This window comes from Zosterops lateralis (genome assembly GCF_965231275.1).
Source record: "Zosterops lateralis genome assembly, chromosome: 7".
Lineage (NCBI taxonomy): Eukaryota > Metazoa > Chordata > Aves > Passeriformes > Zosteropidae > Zosterops > Zosterops lateralis.
In genome coordinates this window covers 21,846,211-21,865,988 of record NC_139767.1, presented here as the reverse complement: position 1 = coordinate 21,865,988, position 19,778 = coordinate 21,846,211, and the positions used below count along the sequence as shown (strand labels likewise).

The 19,778-nt window shown below is 48.2% G+C and overlaps 1 protein-coding gene across 1 annotated transcript; it reads left to right on the top strand.

The window, feature by feature from the left end:
• The first annotated feature begins 2,225 nt into the window (after positions 1-2,225).
• Positions 2,226-9,640, top strand: TBR1 (T-box brain transcription factor 1). The gene is made up of 6 exons (XM_083865203.1): positions 2,226-3,196; positions 3,599-3,753; positions 4,088-4,209; positions 4,549-4,707; positions 5,516-5,577; positions 7,537-9,640. The coding sequence occupies exons 1-6, from the start codon at positions 2,505-2,507 to the stop codon at positions 8,378-8,380; spliced, it is 2,034 nt and encodes a 677-aa protein (XP_083721329.1). The 5' UTR covers positions 2,226-2,504; the 3' UTR covers positions 8,381-9,640.
• Positions 9,641-19,778: the final 10,138 nt, after the last annotated feature.

Below are 19,778 nucleotides of genomic sequence, written 5' to 3'. Positions count from 1 at the left end.
GTTTAACTTGGAGGCACAATTTTCCATTTACCAAGATGTTACATGAATAATAAAAAGGCAGGTTTTGGGGGCATCTTTCCTTATTTTTGTCCAGTGCTTTAGGAGCTACACAGAGGATTTGGAAGAATTGTGTGTATGCCGTAACCTGAAAAGCAGCAGCCCATGTACGACGTTGGAGGAAGAAAGAGTTTTTCAAGCAGCCACCTTCTGAGCCTCCAGCCGCAATGGAGCAGACCTTCATTAGCAGCATGACCCCTTGTCACCTGTCAGCGCGAAGGACGGGCATATTGTATTAGCAAACCTCACTCCATTCTATGACGATTCTGTAACACCACCTGCCATTGCATATCCCCTCTATTATACCAGTTTAGGAGTTGTGCACTGAAGATTTTTGGCATATATTAGCACTTCCGTGTGATTGGCAGTATACCACTGAATTCATTGCAGCTCCGCATCTATATGGCTGTAGCTCTGTAATTCAGGGCAGCGTTTCCGAAGCTTTATCTGCATTTTGGTCCGTCTCCTGCCTGTATAAGTCCATTACCGTTCTGTTGTTGCAAACAGGGAAAGGGAAGGGTGAGCACTGGTGAAACAAGTGTCGGAAACATTAGTTAGAACTAATAATAATGAAGCTGTTTTCTTAACACTGAAAGAAGGTGGTGTATGGAAAGTTGCATGTGCTGAACCAGTCGAGTAGAACAGTGAACTGCTTGCTCCTTGCTTCATAAATTATCTTATTAGAATAATTTCCTTGCAGAGAGTGTGTGTATGTCGGCATCTATGAAATGCCAAATAACCGAAGTAGCTCACGGTTAAGCAACAGAAAATAAATGGCCATGGGATTTGAAAGTATTGAAATACACATTCTGACAAGTCATCCTTGTTGTAGTCTTCTCTGGATTTGAGTTTACAAAGTTTTAATCTGGCTTCAGTCAGTTATGCGATGGTTCGGTTTTATTATCTGGTGGTTCAGACTGCATTATCTGTCAGTGAAATTTGAAGCCGGCTGCTGATGTCACCTGGGAAGAGATGTGGTCTGTAAAATACCTGAAGTCCAAACCACTAAGGGGAGAACAGTAAGAAAAATGGAACAAGAGAGGTCCTGCCTGGTCAAAAAAACCCAAACCCACAAAAAACCGAAAACCAAACCCCCGTGCAGTCCTCCCTAGGAAGAGAAATTTGGACTGGTGTTTTGCAAAGGCGGGGTGGCGAGTGTGCCCCCTGAACTCTTCAGGCGCATCTTCGCGCCTTGGAAGGTCTCGCTTTCAATAGCCCGAGGCTCGGCCGGGCAGAGCTCGGGACCCGCCGGCCGGTCCCTCCGGTCCCTGGGAGTCCCCGCGGCCCCCACGGAGCCCCCCCGGGCAGGGGGTGCCGGCGGCTCCTCTCACAGCACCACCACGGTTTGGGTTTCTCAGCTCCGATCGACCCTGCGGCCGCGGTGGGCCGCCGCCCCTGACAAGGGTGCTACCAAAAATCTGCCCCTCCCGAGGGCTGCCCGCGGGACTGAGTCACTGAGGGAGAGAAGGCACCGAGGGGAAAGAAATCCGGGGACGGATGGGGAGGTGGAAGCCTTCCACGCTGTTTTGCTGATTATCTCCGGCATTACGGCTCCCAGATAAAATATTTATTTACTAAAGAACCCGTAAACATAGCGGCAAATACATTAGGGCACTTCGGCTGCGGGGCTTATGATTATTTCAGAAGTTAAAAGAGATGATACGCGGTCGCTGTCAGAGGGGACGGAGGGTGTATTTTCCCCCTGGAAACAGGCAGGGGTGGGAAGGGTGGGGGCGATGCGCCGGGGATCGCTCAGCAGAGCTGGGGGAGAGGGACTGCGCCCCGCTGGGGACACACGGCGGGGGTGAGCTGAGGGCAGCGCCCGCCCGGCCCCGCGCTCCCCTCGCAGTCGCTGCCCAAAGCGCCCAGGACCTGCTCGCCTCCCTGGCGCACAAAGGTGGGCTGCACAAACGCGGGATTTGGGAAATCGCAGGGTTCGGATTTATCTTCCAGCCGTAGTCAAAAAAAATTTAAAAAAGCTAGAAAGGTCACATAATAATGAGCTCCCACAGCAAACACACTCTTCCCTTCCCCCTTTCCCTTCCTTCTATCTCACAATAAAATCATCTCCTTCAATTTGCCATGATCGTCGCGACCAGGAGCCAGGTGATTATCCTAATTAATGTCTATCTAATTAAATTACTGTCAGCTGTTAACCAATGGCAGAAGCCGTTTCATCCTCTCCACAAGCAGCAAGATCAAAAGTGAGTCTTTCCTGATTGCTGCATAGTGTCAATTGGCCAATCTCTTCTCCCTGGGAAGGGAGGAAAAAAAAAAAAAAAAAAAAAAAAAAAAAAAAAAAAAAAAAAAGTAAATCAAACGTTTGGGATGCATTTGGTAGATGAAGTGCTTTCTGCCTAGTGTGAGTCCCAGGATGTCTAGCTTCTGATACTAGGAAGCCCTTTCAGATCCAGGGACTGAAGGGTTATTACTGTGGTGCTAGAGCTATGCAGCTGGAGCATTGTCTTTCTCCCTCTATCATGCTCTCCAAGAAATTTCTCAATGTGAGCAGCAGTTACCCACATGCAGGCGGATCTGAGCTTGCCTTGCATGATCATCCCATTATCTCGACCACTGACAACCTGGAGAGAAGTTCACCTTTGAAAAAAATTACCAGGGGGATGACGAATCAGTCAGATACAGACAATTTTCCTGACTCCAAGGACACACCAGGGGACGTCCAGAGAAATAAACTCTCTCCCGTCTTGGACGGGGTCTCTGAGCTTCGTCACAGTTTCGATGGATCTGCTGCAGATCGCTATCTGCTCTCTCAGTCCAGCCAGCCCCAGTCTGCTGCCTCTGCTCCTAGTACCATGTTCCCTTATCCCAGCCAGCATGGACCTGCACACCCAGCCTTCTCCATCGCCAGTCCCAGCCGCTACATGGCTCATCATCCTGTGATCACCAACGGAGCTTATAACAGCCTCCTGTCCAACTCTTCTCCGCAAGGCTACCCCACGGCGGGCTACCCGTACCCCCAGCAGTATGGCCATTCCTACCAAGGGGCACCTTTCTACCAGTTCTCCTCCACCCAGCCGGGGCTGGTTCCCGGCAAGGCTCAGGTCTACCTGTGCAACAGGCCACTCTGGCTGAAATTTCACCGGCACCAGACGGAGATGATCATCACGAAGCAGGGAAGGTAAGGCACCGAGCGGACCTTTCCGGGTGTCGGGGCTGATCCGCGGACTCCGCCGGGGGAGCCGCCCGGAGCCTCCGTCGCCCCGGCGGAGCCGTCCCCGTCCCCCCGCCAGCGGGGCCCCCCGCCCGGGTCGCCGGGAGCTCCGGTCCCCGCCGGGGCAGCCCTCCCTGTCTGCTCCCAAGTTCCCGCGCCCGCTGCCCTCATCCCTTCCCCGCGGAAAGCTCGGCGCTCCGGGAGGGGGTTTCTTTTGATTTTTATTTCCCGGTCGCTATCGGGAGCCGTAAGGATAAAGCACAACGGCTGGCTGCTCCGCGTGTGCCCGTCGCTGCCGGTGGCTTGTTTTCCTTCCCTTTATTTTTCTTTTTTTTTTTCCCTTTTCTTTTTTTTTCTATTTTTTTATAGGCGCATGTTCCCTTTCCTAAGCTTTAATATTTCTGGCCTCGACCCTACGGCTCACTACAATATTTTTGTGGATGTAATTTTGGCGGATCCCAATCACTGGAGATTTCAGGGAGGCAAATGGGTTCCTTGCGGCAAGGCGGACACCAATGTACAAGGCAAGTTCCTCCAATTAACACTTCTCCAGACACATATGTAGGTGAGAATGATTAATTAATGCCTTTGCGGACTGGCTCTGGCGACTTCTTAAAAGCAAATGGGCCAACGATGATTTTTTTTTAAGAAAAAAAGAAAAAAAATGAGGGTGGAGGAGAAAGTAAAAGGTGTTCGGTAAAAGCTGTTTTAATCCTTTTCGTTTAAAATGAAGGGAGTTTGGGCAGTAAAATATTGGCCACTTAATGGGGTCCTTGCCCCTCGTGTGCGGATGCAGCGGCAGAACCGGGGTACAGGAGAGAACTGTGATGTGGTTGTGTTTTCTGTCGTTTCGTTTAGGAAACCGGGTGTACATGCATCCCGACTCCCCCAACACGGGAGCCCACTGGATGCGTCAGGAAATCTCCTTTGGGAAGCTAAAACTTACAAACAATAAAGGAGCATCAAACAACAACGGGCAGGTCAGTGGGGGAACGCAGACCCTGCCAGAATTATTTTTATTTCTTCAGTTAAAATCCTACCGTTTCCGAAAGGACGTGTATTTTTTTTTTTTCTAGATCGTGTCGTTAGGTGAAAATAAAAGGGGGGTGGGGGAGTGAGAAAGTCCTCACATTTTATTTAGCCACGGGCCTCCTCGGCCCTGGGCGCTGCCCGGGCTGGCCCCGCTGTCCGGAGTTCGGGGGCAGCCCCAACCGGCCCGGGGAGGCGGCGGCCAGCGGGCATCGCTCTCCTCGTCCTTCTCGCTCTCATTTCTTCTTTTCTCCCCGCGTCCCCCTCCCTCTTTTTGCCGTGCCCGACAGATGGTGGTTTTGCAGTCCCTTCACAAGTACCAACCTCGCTTGCATGTGGTGGAGGTGAACGAAGACGGGACGGAGGACACCAACCAGCCGGGCCGAGTTCAGACATTCACGTTCCCCGAGACGCAGTTCATTGCCGTCACCGCCTACCAAAACACTGATGTAAAGAGCTCCCTGGTTTATTTCCCCCGCGGTCCCGCGCTCCCCGCAAGGCTGCCCAGCAGGGGCGGCCCGGCTGCTGCCCCCCCTCCCCCGGCTCTCCGGCCCCGGGATTTGGGGCTCGCTGTTCCCCACTTTGTGCCATCCCTCCCCGGCCCAGCATCGCCCTCCGAGCATCCCCCTCCCCGCCAGGCCGGGCGCGATCCTGCCCCTCTGCCCGGGCCGGGCGCTGGCCCGCGGCGTTTATCTCCCGGTCGGAAACAGCTTAGTTAGCTGTTAAGCTGTTAGCTTAAGCTTTAAGTCTGCAAAGATCAATTAACATCCTCATTGATTGCGCCGGGGGTGACGGAGCAACTTCCTCAAATTAAAAGCTCGTTAATGCCTGGATGCGTTTCGGAGTGGTCTGGCTTTGCTACAGGCTGGTGCCCCCTTTTCAAATGACATATGTTCAGTCCACATTCTCGCTTTAATTATTTTGCTCGATGCAAATGCAAACTCTTGGTTACCGTTCTGCGGTACGCTTTGCCCAATTTCTGGGTATCAGTATATCCATACCCATGCACTAGGAATGCTCAACACGTCTCAAAATATCGGGTTAAATATTGATTTTTTTTTCGTACTTTTTAAAACAACGTAAATCTTAAAATTAGATTGCGATTTCTATAAGCATACCAGAGCTTATTTTTCCGGCAGTATTTAAAGGCAGTATGATTGACTAGAGTAAAGCTTGGTCCTTTAAAAACGTCTTGGCTGCAGTGGGGAATATTTTTCAGGCTTTCACAACGTGTGCTCTGTTCCTCTCCTTCCCTAGATCACACAGCTGAAAATAGATCACAACCCTTTCGCAAAAGGATTCCGAGACAATTATGACACGTAAGTAAACCGGATTTTTACTACCCTTCTGCCGGCTGCACACACATGTCAAAGGGGGGAGATTCAGGATGAGGGCTGGCTCGTTTCACAGCGAGATGTGCAATGCCAGGCTTTCCCCGAGCCCTGCGGGAGGGAGCACACGCCGCTCCCGCACAGGGGGAGGCCCTGCACAGCCCTGAGGCCGCGCTGCCCGCGCCCGGCTCCGCATCTCGCTTTGGCACTTGCGGCCGTGTTGTTGTTGGTTTTTCCTGGCACGTATCTTGGCGCCTCTCTCCAAGCTTCCGTTCCACTCGCGCGTCAGGGCTCCGAGAGCAGCCCCCGAGCAGCAGGGGCTCGGTCCCCGCTCGGTCCGCAGAGCGGCCTCCGGAGGGAAATGTCTTCGTCTCGTTCCATGCTTCGCCGGGGCTGAATTTTTTCCCCCCTTTCTCCCTTCTGGGTGGAGCTAAAGCTTCTGAAGTTTTGATCGCGGACTGTCCCCGTTCTGCCTCTGCCCGGCCGCCCCCGAGGCGCTCCCGGGCCTGCCCCCCGCCCTTGCCCCAGGAGGCCGGTCCCTCCGGCTGAGCTCCGGGGCGGCTCCACCACGCCTTCCCCCGCCGCCTTTCGCGGCCCTGGGGACAAAATGGGGCTGTCCCGGCCTGCAGGCCCCGCGGGCAGCCTTCCCCTGGCCCGGGGCACGACCCGCCCGGCACGCCCTGCCCAGCCTGGGGCAGCGGGAGGCGGCGGGCGCAGGGCTGCCCATACACCCGGGGGAGAAAGTGACAGGGATGTCACCTGTTCCCTGCTAGCTCTGGTCTGTGGGACGGGCCCCTGGCTTTGAGGAGGAAAACCTTTTTCCTCTCTAAACTGTGGCGGGGAGCGGCCTCACTTGGCCTCAAGCGTCTGCTCCGCTGTCCAGCAGCCCCCAGAAACCCCCAGCAGCCCCCAGCATCAGGCTCTCAGGGCAAGGGTGGGAACGACACCCTTGAGAGAGCTGAACTAGTGCGAGAGCGGCCCGGGGCCGAGCTCCAGCTCTCCCCAGGGAACAGCCCGTGCTGCGGCCGCTCGCCCTCGGGGCGGAGGTCGCCGGGGCTGTGGCGGGAGCAGGCCCGGCACCAGGAGGGCTCCCCGATGCCGCGGGGGGCGGCAGCCGAGCCTGCCCGCTCTCCGGAGCTCTGCGGGACTACGTGCGGCCTTGGGAAAGGCTGCGTGGCCTTCGGCCCCGGCCCGAAAGTGCTTTTCTCTTTTTGATAGGAAAAAAACTTTATAGGGCGTCACTTGAAAGGAGACGGGGGGAGGGGGAAGCTTCAATGTTGTCTAGCACGTTGAATTTGTTTAAGGGCCAAGTTTATTTTGGATAAGAAATTCCAGGAGGCGTGGAGGGTTAATTAAAGCACAGTTTTAGCCTGAATTAAATACAGATAGTAGTTATTCATCCATTAAAGTTTTTATAATCGCAAATTGCAGCCCAGCATGGGAGAATTATATATAGGCCAAGCAGGGAACACTGGAAGTGTCTGGCTTTACATTTCCTACAGTAGGTGTTTAAAGATTAGCTTAATTTAAACTCAGTAAAATGTTGATGGTTCGTCTGTGACTCCCAATAATAAGTGTTAAACAGCCGATAGAATCCCGTAGTGTGCCGCTCACACAGTTCCCGGCAGGTGACCGGGCTGCCGGTGCCTGTGGCGGGGCCGGTCCGGTGTCCCCGCTCGGGATCGCCCGGCCTGGGCTTGGGCTCGGGCCGGAGAGAGAGAGGGGTCTCAGCCCCGCCAAGGAGTGGTCAACCGGTTCCGAAAGATTTGTTCTCCATGCTTGCCCCCGTCTTTCCTCTTCCCCCAAAGGCCCTCGGCTGTGCTGGTGCCGGAGGCCGAGCCCGGGGAGAGCGCAGGCTCCCGGGCCGTCCCGTCCGTCCCCAGGGCCGCGCCCAGGAGGGCGCCGGGCTGCGGCGGACACCCAGCTCTCTCCCCTTCTCTTGGGCAGGATCTACACGGGCTGCGACATGGACCGGCTGACGCCTTCCCCCAACGACTCGCCCCGCTCGCAGATCGTGCCTGGGGCCCGCTACGCCATGGCCGGCTCCTTCCTGCAGGACCAGTTCGTGAGTAACTACGCCAAGTCCCGCTTCCACCCCGGGGCAGGAGCCGGCCCGGGGCCCGGCGCCGACCGCAGCGTGCCCCACACCAACGGGCTGCTCTCCCCACAGCAAGCCGAGGACCCGGGGGCCCCCTCGCCGCAGCGCTGGTTCGTCGCCCCCGCCAACAACCGCCTCGACTTCGCCGCCTCCGCCTACGACACGGCCACCGACTTCGCGGGCAACGCGGCCACGCTGCTCTCCTACGCGGCCGCGGGCGTCAAGGCGCTGCCGCTGCAGGCGGCCGGCTGCGCGGGGCGGCCCCTGGGCTACTACGCCGACCCCTCGGGCTGGGGGGCCCGCAGCCCCCCGCAGTACTGCAGCAAGTCGGGCTCCGTGCTCTCCTGCTGGCCCAACAGCGCGGCGGCGGCGCGCATGGCCGCGGGCAACCCCTACCTGGGCGAGGAGGCGGAGAGCCTGGCCCCGGAGCGGTCCCCCTTGCCGGGCGCCGAGGACTCCAAGCCCAAAGATTTGTCCGACTCCAGCTGGATCGAGACGCCCTCGTCCATTAAGTCCATCGATTCCTCCGATTCTGGGATTTACGAGCAGGCCAAAAGGAGGCGGATCTCCCCCTCGGACACCCCGGTGTCCGAGAGCTCCTCGCCCCTCAAGAGCGAGGTGCTCACCCAGCGGGACTGCGAAAAGACCTGCGCCAAGGACATCGGCTATTACGGCTTCTACTCGCACAGCTAGGCGCGGCCCCGGCCCGCCGTCCTTTTGCACAATAACTCCTCCGCGTTAGCGCACTGACCCCCGCCCCTGGCTGCCCCATCCGTGCCCCGGCCCGGCCCGGCGCGGCTCGGCCCGGCAGGGGGGCAGGCAGGCAGGCTGAGCCGCCTCCCCGCCCCGCTCCCCGCCCGGCCCGGCCCGGTCTGGCGGCGCCCCGGGGCCGCGGGGGGCACCGCCGCACCGACACCCACTGATCTGTAGGATGCTTAGACTCTCAAACCGTACAGCGCTTCCTTCCTTCTACCACGGATGGATTCTAGGGGAAACAGTAATAGTGGGGAAAACAGCCTGTGAAATGCCTGTACATAGTATTTATTTTATTGTAACGGATTACTTTTCTTTGGTTCGGTTTATTTATTATTTGTTTGGGATTTTTTTTTTTTTTGTTTTGTTTTCATTGTTAAGTCACGAAACTTAGATCCTGTTTAAATTTCTTTACCCCATTCCCCGCTCTTTGCTCCCTCTTCTTCGTGCCCCTCCCCAGGTAAACACTCTTCCTAAATGCCTCTGGAAATGTCAGTGGTCCATAGCTGTAGCAGCGGGTAATGGGTTTCTCACTTTCTCTCCAATTCCTCGCATGAAATAATTACGTGGTGCCCTGGGCTAACACGGCTAAGGAATAGCTCAGCTTTCCCTTCAAAAGAACAGAAATACGTCTCATAGGAAAGTCGATTAAAGGAGCATAACGGCTTCTGGAACCAAAATTAACTGCCTCTTATTTTTCTTTGAAAGGAGTAACTCGAGATCAGCAATATTATTATTTTTGTGGAATCTCCCTTCTCCCACCCCCAAGTGCCAAATCCATTACTGGTCCCCGCAGGTGCCAAATATGCTAACAAACTATTTTCAGATTTCTTTGCAGTCCCCCCCTCTTTCTTTATATTGCTGTAAATCTTTGTAATGGATAATCTAAAAAAAAAAAAAAAGAAAAAAAAAAAAAAAAGAAAAAAAAAAAGAAAAGAAAAAAAAAATGAAAAAAAAAAAAAAAAAAAAAAAAAGAAAAAAGATATAGACGACTGAATTGTTGGTAACCATAGTGTAGTCCAGTGAAGATGAGTTGTGAGTTGTATATTTTACTGCATTTAGTTTCGGAATTGACTTTTTCATAAAGTAGCTAACCGAGGTCTGACTTCCTGGGGAATCAAATGCACATCGAAAGTAAGAGCATTCTCGTAAACCTCTTATTATACTATTGAAGGAGAAGTAATATCCCTCCAGGACTCCCCCCCCGGCGAAGCAGAATAATAAGTCTTCGAATTTTGAGTAGCAAATCTATAAAATTAACGCATTTTTATATGGAAGAAAAAAAAAAATTACGAACTGAAATATGCATCAGGCTAAATATTCAGTCTAGATTACACCCGACGGGGAACTTTCCTTATAGAAATTCAGGGTCATAAACGTGTGTATATTTTTGACTCTTCTGTAAATCGAATGTTGTGATTTTTATATTTGTTCTGTTACGTCTGTGGAACTGAATAATTTATACCAGTACATGCTCCATTGAGAAATGTTTCGGTTTTTGCCCGTTTGTATCGTCTGTGTATAACAAGTAAAATAAACCTGGCAAAACGTTTAACGTCGTGTTGGAAAAAGCACCACTTCGCCGAATTGCGAGTGAGGGGTCGGTGGGAGCAGGGGAAGAGGCTGTGCCCCTGGCCCGCTCCCGGCCCGCCGGGGGCTCTGGGGCTCTGGAGTCCCGCCGCTGCTCTCCCTCTCTCCCTGGCGGAGCGGCTCCGCTCGCCCCGCGTTTTTCTTTCTTTTTTTTTTTTTTTTTTGGGGGGATCGGGGAAGGGTGTGTGGAAGAGCGTAGGGGACAGTGCTTACACCGCGTGGCCAAGCGTGGAGGTTTTGCAGCCGGTGAAAGAGGGAGATGAAACCCCGTCGGTTTTTGAGAGGTTTATAATTATCCCTGTGTTTGACGCTTGAAAACCCTGACAGCCCTTCGCAGGCGGGAGAGGTGCCCGGCGCGGGGCGGGGGGTGCCATCGCTGGCGGAGCAGAGGCGAGGACACAGCGCTGCCCGCCCGCAGCCTCCCCTCGCCTTCCCCGGGCGGGGGCGGCCCCGGCGGAGCCCCGCAGTGCCCCCAGGGCGGGCGCCCTTTCGGGGGAACAGCGTGCCCTATTGCTCGGGAGCGGAGCCCCCTCTCCTGCAGCACCACCGCTCCCCCTGTGACCCTCCCGGGACTCTGCCCCCCTGAGAGAGAACTAACTACCTGTGGGCTTTGGGCAGGCGCCGGCCCGGCACCCGCCTGGCCCGGGTCCGCAGGGGCTGGGAGCTACCTCAGGCCGGGTTTGCTCTTGGTTCCGCGGCGGGGTAAGCGCGGTGTGGAGCCGTCGGGGGTATTCTGTGCTGCCGCGGGATTGACGGGGGGCACCTGAGCGCCCCAGCTGCGTTCCGTCCCCTCCAGCCCCGCCGAGGTGCGGGCCCCTGGGCACCCATCGCCTCCGCCGACCCGTGCCGGCTGCGGGGAGCGCGGCCCGCCCCGGCTGCCGTCGGGCTCAGGGCCCGGAGCGGGGCCGTGGGGGCAGTGCCCCCCAGACCGCCCCTCGGCGAGGCGCGGGCGGTGCGCGCCTTTCCCCGGCGCCTGTTCCGAGCGGGAGCGGCGGGGCTGGTGCCGCACGCGTCCCCCCGCGCAGCGCCCGCGCCCCTCCGCCCCCGGCCGGCCCCGGCTGCCCCCGCCGCCAGGGGCTGTCCCGGCCTCTCCCCGGGGCTTCCCGCACCCTGAATAACCCATGGCGTGTTCCCGGCCCTCTTTCCCCGCTCTCGGCCGGCAAAAGCCGCCCGGTTCCCCCCCGGCGCTGCCCCCCGGGCGGGCAGGAGAGCGGCCCGAGGCAGCGCTGCCCCCCCTGAGCCCCGCGGGCCGGGGCCGCTCCCGCCGGGCCCTCACCCCGGGCACGCCGCTCCTCGGGGAGCTGCCGACAGGGTTTATTTAGCGGGGGTTATCCAGCGGGTCTGGAATAAATACGTAACGTGTGACAGGTCTGAACAGAATTCTTTCCCGTGCGTGAGTGGTTGATGTTATTCCATAACTATTTCGACAGGATAATTCCATAACTATCTGTGCAAGAGGCTGGAAGAGATAAGGGCTGCAGAAGTTAAACAGGCTATTTCCTGTCGGTAGGTCACTTTATTACTATTATAATTCTTCAGGATATTATTTTTAGGGGTGCACCTCTGTATCTGCTAAACATATGTTTACCGACCCGTTAAAGTGTTTACACCCACCGAGGAGCGAATGCCCAGGTTCTGACCCACTGTGTTTAAACTCAAGTGTGTGCAGCTTGATTGAAGCAAACCCACTTGTATGAATTTGTTAGAACAGCAATTAATTGCATGGATTTTACGTGTAGTTTGTATTATTGTTCTAGGCATGCTGACTGGGTTTTAATGTAATTATTGTGTAAAACGTTCTATTCAATTGCCCTTCCTTTATTTAATACAGCACAAAATCAAGCTTCAATCTGTAGAAAGTAATTCGAAGTTCTTATTGGTAATACTTTCTATGATGTTTCACATTAATACTATATCAAATGTAATACAGTGATTTACGCTCTACAGATTTTGCACGAGTACGCTATGCATATTTGATGACACATTGCATATTTTAACAAGGTTTTTAATGACTGATTGAAATGTTTGCTAAGATATTTTTTAAGAGCTGGAGGAGAAATGGTTGTGGAAAATGTGTGTAATAGAATAGTGATAAGGATGGGAGGGTTTTGATTGACAGTATGAGGAAGCAGATGGATGACTAGGTAGGTCAGAGGTAAAGATGCCTTTGACAGCTTTTTAAGTTCCTTTGGCCATTTTGGTCCAATGAATCATGCAAAACATGTGTACATTACCAAACTGATGTCTCTGCATCGTTTACTGTTGGAATCCTCATCTTTTCAAACCCACCCTAACCTTCTTTCATCACCACTTGACGTGCTATGTCTAAACTAGATTGCAAGATCCTAAGAAGGCAAGAATCTGTCTTGTATTACTTGTCAGCACAAAAAAAAAAAAAAAAAACAGAAAAAAAAAAAAGAAAAAAAAAAGAAAAAAAAAGAAAAAAATTAGGGAAAAAAAATCATGTAAACCTATGGAGCTAGAAGAACAACTGCGACAGATTGGCAGAATAGGCGTAAGGTGGGACACGTTCTTCTTAATTTTCACTGTCTGGTCATCACTCCCCTCCCCTAGGTAGTGCTCAAGGGAGATGTGGTGAACAATGATTTTCTTTTTTTACTCCCCCAAATGGCATAATCTGAATTTTCATAAGTCTGATAAGAGACCTAATTGCATAATTTTCCTTTTAACATTATGCAGTGAGTGCTGTTGCTATAGTTAAAATGGTTTTCATTGCAGTCTGTTTTTTCAGGTGCTTTGCATGTCCTTCGCAAATTACTTTGTCAACTGGAAATGCTCTGATTTTTCCCTGTAAAAAGGTTACTGTTTTTGGAAACCTTGTTTAAATTGCATAGGACAATTTTAAAATCTCTGTGATACAAAAAAAGAATGTGTGTGTATTGGGAAAAGAAGAAAGAAAGGATTTTTGCATGAAAATACACTTTCCAGGTATGTTCTGTGCAGAATGGACACAAGTTTTCATTCCAAGTATTAAAACTTGTCATAGATGTGATTTTCAGTAGGGAATGTGTCACTTGCTAAGATACGGGGGCAAAGTCAAAGAAAAAAATATTGAAACAGCAGAGTGATAAGCAGAGGGAAGGCAGCAGACTGTTTGTATTCAGTACCCAGCTCTTTCCAGATAATATATTTGTGGTAGGTCTAGAGAGCCGCACAGCTCACTGGTAACGTTTCATGCTTTTATCAGAATGCGTATTAATCTGGAAATGCAAACAAAAGCATCGCTTATTGCAGAGCATGGTCCCTTGAAAGCTGCCCGTTTGTTCAAATATGTGTGTTTGAAAAAAAACAGATATTGTTTGAAATTTGTATGTATTTAACTCTTACATTTTTGAACATATGTAATATTTTACTTCTTGGATGTAGAATAATCATGAATCCATTGGAAACCAAGGCTGCCATTGCTGATTAGATGTAACTTTTGACCTTATAAATATATTACCCAATAAAACCTGCAATGTTTTATTCATGCTATCGCTGTGATTTATCATAGTTGGAGTGTTTCTAATTCTAAGGGGCTGATATGAGTATGAATGTTCTTCTTGGTCTTAAGATGACTTTTTAGGCCTTTTTTTTTTTTTTTTTGAAACTGAAGGCAAAAAGGATGAAAAACTTAAGACACTTCTGTTTAAAACTCTCTATACTATAACACGGATATTAAGCTTTAAATAAGAAACAGCTGGTAATGACTTTGAATCCGTTTTATGAGACATTTTAGGTAAAATGTTGATAGCTTGTAAATGTGTATTTCTGCCTTAGTCTCTGATCGTGCATACAAGTTCATATGTGTGAACAACGTAAAGTAAGAGGTCAGTCCTACAAAGACTATTCACTTGTCTAAAAATTCACAGACATAAATGTTTTCAGGATCAAGGCCTTTTTCAATAATTGTGATAGTCGTGTACCTTGAAGTGACTGACTGATTTAGGATACACTTAATAATTTGATTTTTTAGAAATACAGCAGAAACATTGATGAGTTACCAAAGCACATCATCCAAGCTCCCAGTTCAGTCATTTGAAATACAATTTTTTGGCTTGTTTGGGTAATTTTTTTTGACTGACAGTACTGGCACATAAATTAAACTTTCTAAAAGTCATGTCAGTTTCTGTGGGCCATGCTATGGAATTTAGTTTTGTAAGTAAGGTTTTTTCTTTAACCATATTTAGTTACACATTGGCTGCTTTTGTTTATCCAGAAAGCAGATAATGGTCTGGGACTGAAGGGTGAAAGAGCAACATGGATATTTTGAGTTGAGAGAAATTTCATGCTGCTGAAAGGTGTCCTAGTTTAGATGAAGACACCCACCCACCCACTAAGAATTAAACTGAAATAATAAATGTAAGCGAAAAAAAATTATAATTGATCAACACCCTGATTAAAGCTTATTTCCCTTTGTGGAAATGTTTGCTTGTCACATTTTTGACTTCCAACTCAAAATACCGGCGTTGCTCTCTCACCCCTCAGTCACAGACCTCCTGTTGGAGATGCTGCAGAAATATGGTGGCTGCTCTCTGGCCCGGGGGAAAGCTGTGGCTCATCCTGCATTGTCCACTCGAGGGCCTGGCAGGAGCATCTCCTGTCTTGCCTCTTGCTCTGCGATCGGTGCCTGCAGTCACTGAGTGAGATCTGTGGTGCGGTGACACAGAGAAAGAACCGCTCCTCACACGGCATCCCCCCTCAGCAAAGCCTCGAGGCATCTCCCCTCTCCCCACATTCCCACTGCTTTCCCACTGTACTTCTAAAGCAGGAGGGGTTTGTACGTAGGTGTTACTTTAAGCTTTGTGTAAGCTCTCTCCTGTAAGCTCAGTTTACTCTTACATTAGGAGAAGGAACCTTTCCCTAGAATCAGATGCAGGGTATTGAGGGCTTTGCTTTCTGTTGTCAGTTCCTGACTTCACTATAGAACCTGTCGTGCATAAGTGATGAGGGTAGGGACATTTTTCAAAAATCTCCAAATGGTTCAGTCACCCGTGTTTAGAAATCATGCAAATCTCACTGAAAAATCTCCAGTGCTTATGGTTCTAAATGACTTCTACACTTTTTACAGTTTAATTCTTGGGCATATCATTGAGCAGTTATTTCAGTTATGCATCGAGGATGGATTTTGTTGCAGAGTTAGGGTCAGAATAGCATGGATTAAATCCTCAGCTGGTGTATAGTTATGTCCTTTCATGGGCTTCACTGGTTCAATACTGCTTTGTATTGAAACAATCTGGTTGTCTCCTCTTGTGGTTTTAGATACTATCCAAAGCAGGCGTTCTTGATGGAGAGAATAGGACCAAGTACTAATTGATATACAAACTGATACACAAATTTGTTTTGCCTGTGGTAAAATAAATATGAAAACATCAATGGATATCTTACTCTACTTACATTTTTGTTTTTCACTGTTTAGATTGTAAGAATAATTGAAGCTTTCTGCTTATTGTCAAGGTTGATTCTGATGATTTAATTGTCTTACTGATGGAATCAAAAGCAATTTGTTTGGTGTGTGTAATACAAGAACTTGCCCCCTTTTGGGGGCAATATTTAGGCCAGCTATACTCTTCTAATATAAAAGTATTGTTCAGAAATTGAATGGAAAGGAGTTAACCAGGTATTTCAATTTTTCTTATGTGTTTAGGATTTTGTAATGCCCAAATTCTTTTCACCTTCTTTGAAGTGTTATCTAGTGTAGCTCATTTTTTCTTTTGTGTTAAATACTAAAAAACCCTCTAATGTTAAAATTTAGTATTGTATTTTTAAATATTTCAGTGTTTCAGTTGCTGTATTTTTATATGCTATTCACTTATAACTTCTTTCTCATCACTACATAAATAAAAACTATTTTTAAATAGTAGGGTTTTTTAAAGTCGCAAATGGATTCATTTGTATAAGCAGATGTAAACTAATGTGAAATGTAATGGCAGAAATTAAATATAGGCCTATAAAAATAAACTGAACTTATTTTAATGGCATGTGAAGGTAAGATTTCTTCAGGACTATACTGCCCCATAGACCATTTAGCCAGATGTAACCTAAAAGGCCAAACCCCAAAATAGCCCATTACTGGTATATGTTTATTTTCCAAATACACTGTAACTGGAGAAACAATACAAATAATTGTCCTATAACAGTGTAAAGTTTACTGTATATGTGCACATAAATCTTTGTAGGATCAGGGCCCAAATCTCTTCTGCTTTGGCACTACTCTCTGTTGTGGGTTTTGGGGCGTTTTTTTCCTCCTGGTAATTAAAATGCAGTTCTGTCACGGCGGTCACATTTCCCAGTTATAGAGGGACAAGGGCAATGCCTGTGCTGAACACACAATGTGCTAAACTGTAGCTATATTTAATTTTGACTTTGCTTTAATATCTACAGTTGCCTCAGGATAAGGATCTAGGAGATTTCAAGTGTAGTTCTGTGTACTCAACCCTTTTCACGAGGGTTGTTTTGCTGTCAGCTCAGCTCTCTGAAGTCACTTGGATGGTGATGGTGCTATTGCATGGGAAAGGCTGCCAGGCTGGTGGGTGCAAGGGCAGGACAGCAGGAAGCTGGTGATCCCTTTCACAGGCAGGTAGGAGATGGGCTTATCTCTAACCCAAAACCTGCTCTCCCAGAGTTGTTCAGGATAATGCATGCGATCGCTGAATTCCTGGTGGTGAAGCAGCAGAGCTCCAAGCTGATGCACAGACACCAGTAGTCCCCAGGTAGCTTCTGGTCTCTTCCCCTGCTAGATCTCCAAAGCTTCTCAGGAGCTCTAGACCCCGCCTTTGTCTCCACCATCCTTTTCCTTACTGGGGGGCACTTCACTGGCTCTTCCATGGCTTGTTATGTTTAGAACCAGAGCATGCAGACGAGTGCTTTCTCCTGCAACTCCCGTGGAGAACGCTTAAAGCAGGAAAACCTTGCTCAGGATTAGTGAAGAGGAGGAGATCCATGCAAAGCTGCTTTCTTTTGTACCCAAACTTCTAAATTTACATTTACATACATTTTCTAGTGATTGTAAAGAGTTTATCTCCTATAAAACATTTAGCATGACATGTTTTATAAGAACCTACAATATAAAACATTTTTAGCATTTGTAGTTGTATAATCAGTGTCCGTTTCTGAGTTTTTTATTCAGCAGCATGTAACAGGTGAAATCGTATTTTTATGGGTGTTGCTTTTTAATTTATGGGGCCTCTGCTGATCTTTGATTTGTAATAGCTTTTTGACAAAAAAAAAAACCCAACCCCTCACCATTTTCAGAAAGGTTACTGGCAAGAGGATATCTTAAAATACCTACTTAAAATTTATTATTTTAAAAAAATGTTTAAACTTGTAAAAAAATTGTCTACTCTGTAATTGCAAGACAAGCAAGTCATGTTAAGCCAATATTGAACTAATCTATAGGATTAAATATTGTCTCAAATAATATTATTTCTGAATTATAGAAGAACATTCTGTAACTATTATACATATTTTTTGGGTTATACATATGTGCTATTTTGCCTGAGAAATACTGAGTTTTATGTTTTTTGGTTCGGCTTTTTTTTTCCCATAGAAAAATAGTCAGTGTAATGCAGCTTTTTCTTCTGTATTTTTCCCCATATTGATGTCCTCTTATTATTCATCAGAGATTTAGGAGCAAGTCAGCTACTGCTTTTATTCCATGCCATTGTATTTTTCTTCCTTTTTTATTTTGTGTAAGGTTAGGTTGTTATTATCGTATTTGCAATATCCTTTTCAAAGTTTAATCTTGTCTTACAATGCCTGCAATGACAAACCACAGCTAGTCTGAGACTGGGAATATTTTTCTTGAGTGTCTCCACCATCAGTCTATGGTGTGTGTATGTCAGTTTTACCGAAAGCTTGGATAGGGTATCAGCTGTCACTGAATCTTGTCTAGATTTATATTCTAGCTGTAAACCTCACAACTGTGTGAAGACTAGCCTCTGCAATCTAGGCGATGAAACTTCGAAATTCTTCCTTGCGGCTGTTACTAGTGGCTTTGTTTCTGACAGCTTCTAATTTTCTGTACATAATAAAATCAATTATTTTGCATGTATATGCTAAAGCTAGAGGCTGTTTTTTGACTGTGCATGCTACAATTAGTTATGTAAATAGCAGCATATGCTACAAGTTTTCAGTGCTCACCCTGTCTTTACAGAAGTGTTGGCTCAGGCTCTGCTTCGAAGTTAGTTGGCAGAGGTGTTTGGTTCTCCATGGCTCAGGCTTTGAAGACACTGCTTTCTTCGGCAGCTCCCTCTCATGTTTAGTGTTTCAGTCTATAGTACCTGTGTGTACACCAAAGCCAATGCATGCCTTGAATGCACGAGGGATTTTGATAGTCAGACTTTTAAGCTTCCCCATATTTATCTTGATTCATAATTAGAGGTATGGTGGTAATTGTGTGCTACTGAACACCTCCTGTCTGTATACATCCATCTTCTCCCTCTCCCGCTTTCTTCAAGTTTGAACTTATGTTTCTGCTTAATAAATTTTAAACCAGACCTTTCCAGAGATTCTGGGGTATTTAATGAAGTTAAATCATAATTTATTCCTATATGAAACCCTTATTATTGGTGTCTTTTCAATATCATCAAACATTGTTGTTTATTTTTGCAATATACTTCATCTGCAGAGAATAATCCAAAAGGTAGGTTGCTCTCTACAACTGCCTGAAAGGAGGTGGTAGTGAGGTGGGGTTGGTCTCTTTCACCATGTCCCAAGCAAAAGGATGAGTGGAAATGCGCTTACTTTGCACCAAGGAAGTTCAGATTAGATATTGGAAAAGAAAAATTCACTGAAAGAGTAGTTAGGCATTGAAATAAGTTTCCCAGGGCGGTGGTGAAGTTTTTTTTTTTTTTTAATGTCCAAAGAGAGTCTGTATGTGGCACTTGGGGATGTGGTTTAGGGGTGATTATGGTGGTGCTGGGTTGGTGGTTGCAGCAGATGATCTTGAAGGTTTCTTACAGCCTTGATGATTCTGTGATGCTGTGAAGCAGGACATTCCAAGTAGTGTTTTAAACGTGTTCACATGCAATTGGCTTTCTCTGGAAAATTCTTTTGGAGCACTTATAAAATACCCAGTGTGGAGCAGGTTTTGACCTCTGAATCTTAAATTACAGGCTTTTCTAGTATGAGTCAGAAAACCAGACAGGTTTGTTAAAGTCCATTGTCTATCACTTTTCTGCTAGTTCCTTGTATAGGGGTGATATAATTTAAAGACAATTTTGGTTAAGAGTTTATGTTGTGGCAATTACTAATAGAGGATATTTGTTAGATATATTCCTCTAGAATTCATTCATAAGGTCAACTTATCTCTTAAGTTAGCTCTGTGCTAGTACTTTTGAAAATCATGTATTTCTATTTATGTGGTAACACCTTACTGCTGAGGGCATATGATGGTAAAGCCACAATGCAATCGTGAACTGGAGCTTTGTGGCTGGTGTCAGACTGAATTTAGGTGCTGTGAAAAACCTCTAAAAAAAATAATTCCAACAAGATGTGTGAGAAGCCAAGCCCCTGCTGTGGACTGACCAAAGAAGTCATTAGATACTTTGAAGACTTGTTGGTATGCTCATATCTAAGGAGTAAATAATTCAGAGTCTGCTGGGGGTATAAGACTGAAAATATGCTGAGTCAACATATGTCATCATACACGAGGAAAGATCCTAAATCTAATGCAGCAAAAAAAAAAAAAAATTTCTAGAAAAAGGAGCTGGCGTATTCTGAAATGTGAGAAAGAAAATGCAATGGC

Coding starts and splice junctions, on each gene's coding strand:
- TBR1 (XM_083865203.1), top strand. CDS start 2,505: ATGCAGCTGGAGCATTGTCTTTCTCCCTCTATCATGCTCTCCAAGAAA. Junction 3,197..3,598: donor ATCATCACGAAGCAGGGAAG/GTAAGGCACCGA, acceptor ATTTTTTTATAG/GCGCATGTTCCCTTTCCTAA. Junction 5,578..7,536: donor TTCCGAGACAATTATGACAC/GTAAGTAAACCG, acceptor TCTCTTGGGCAG/GATCTACACGGGCTGCGACA.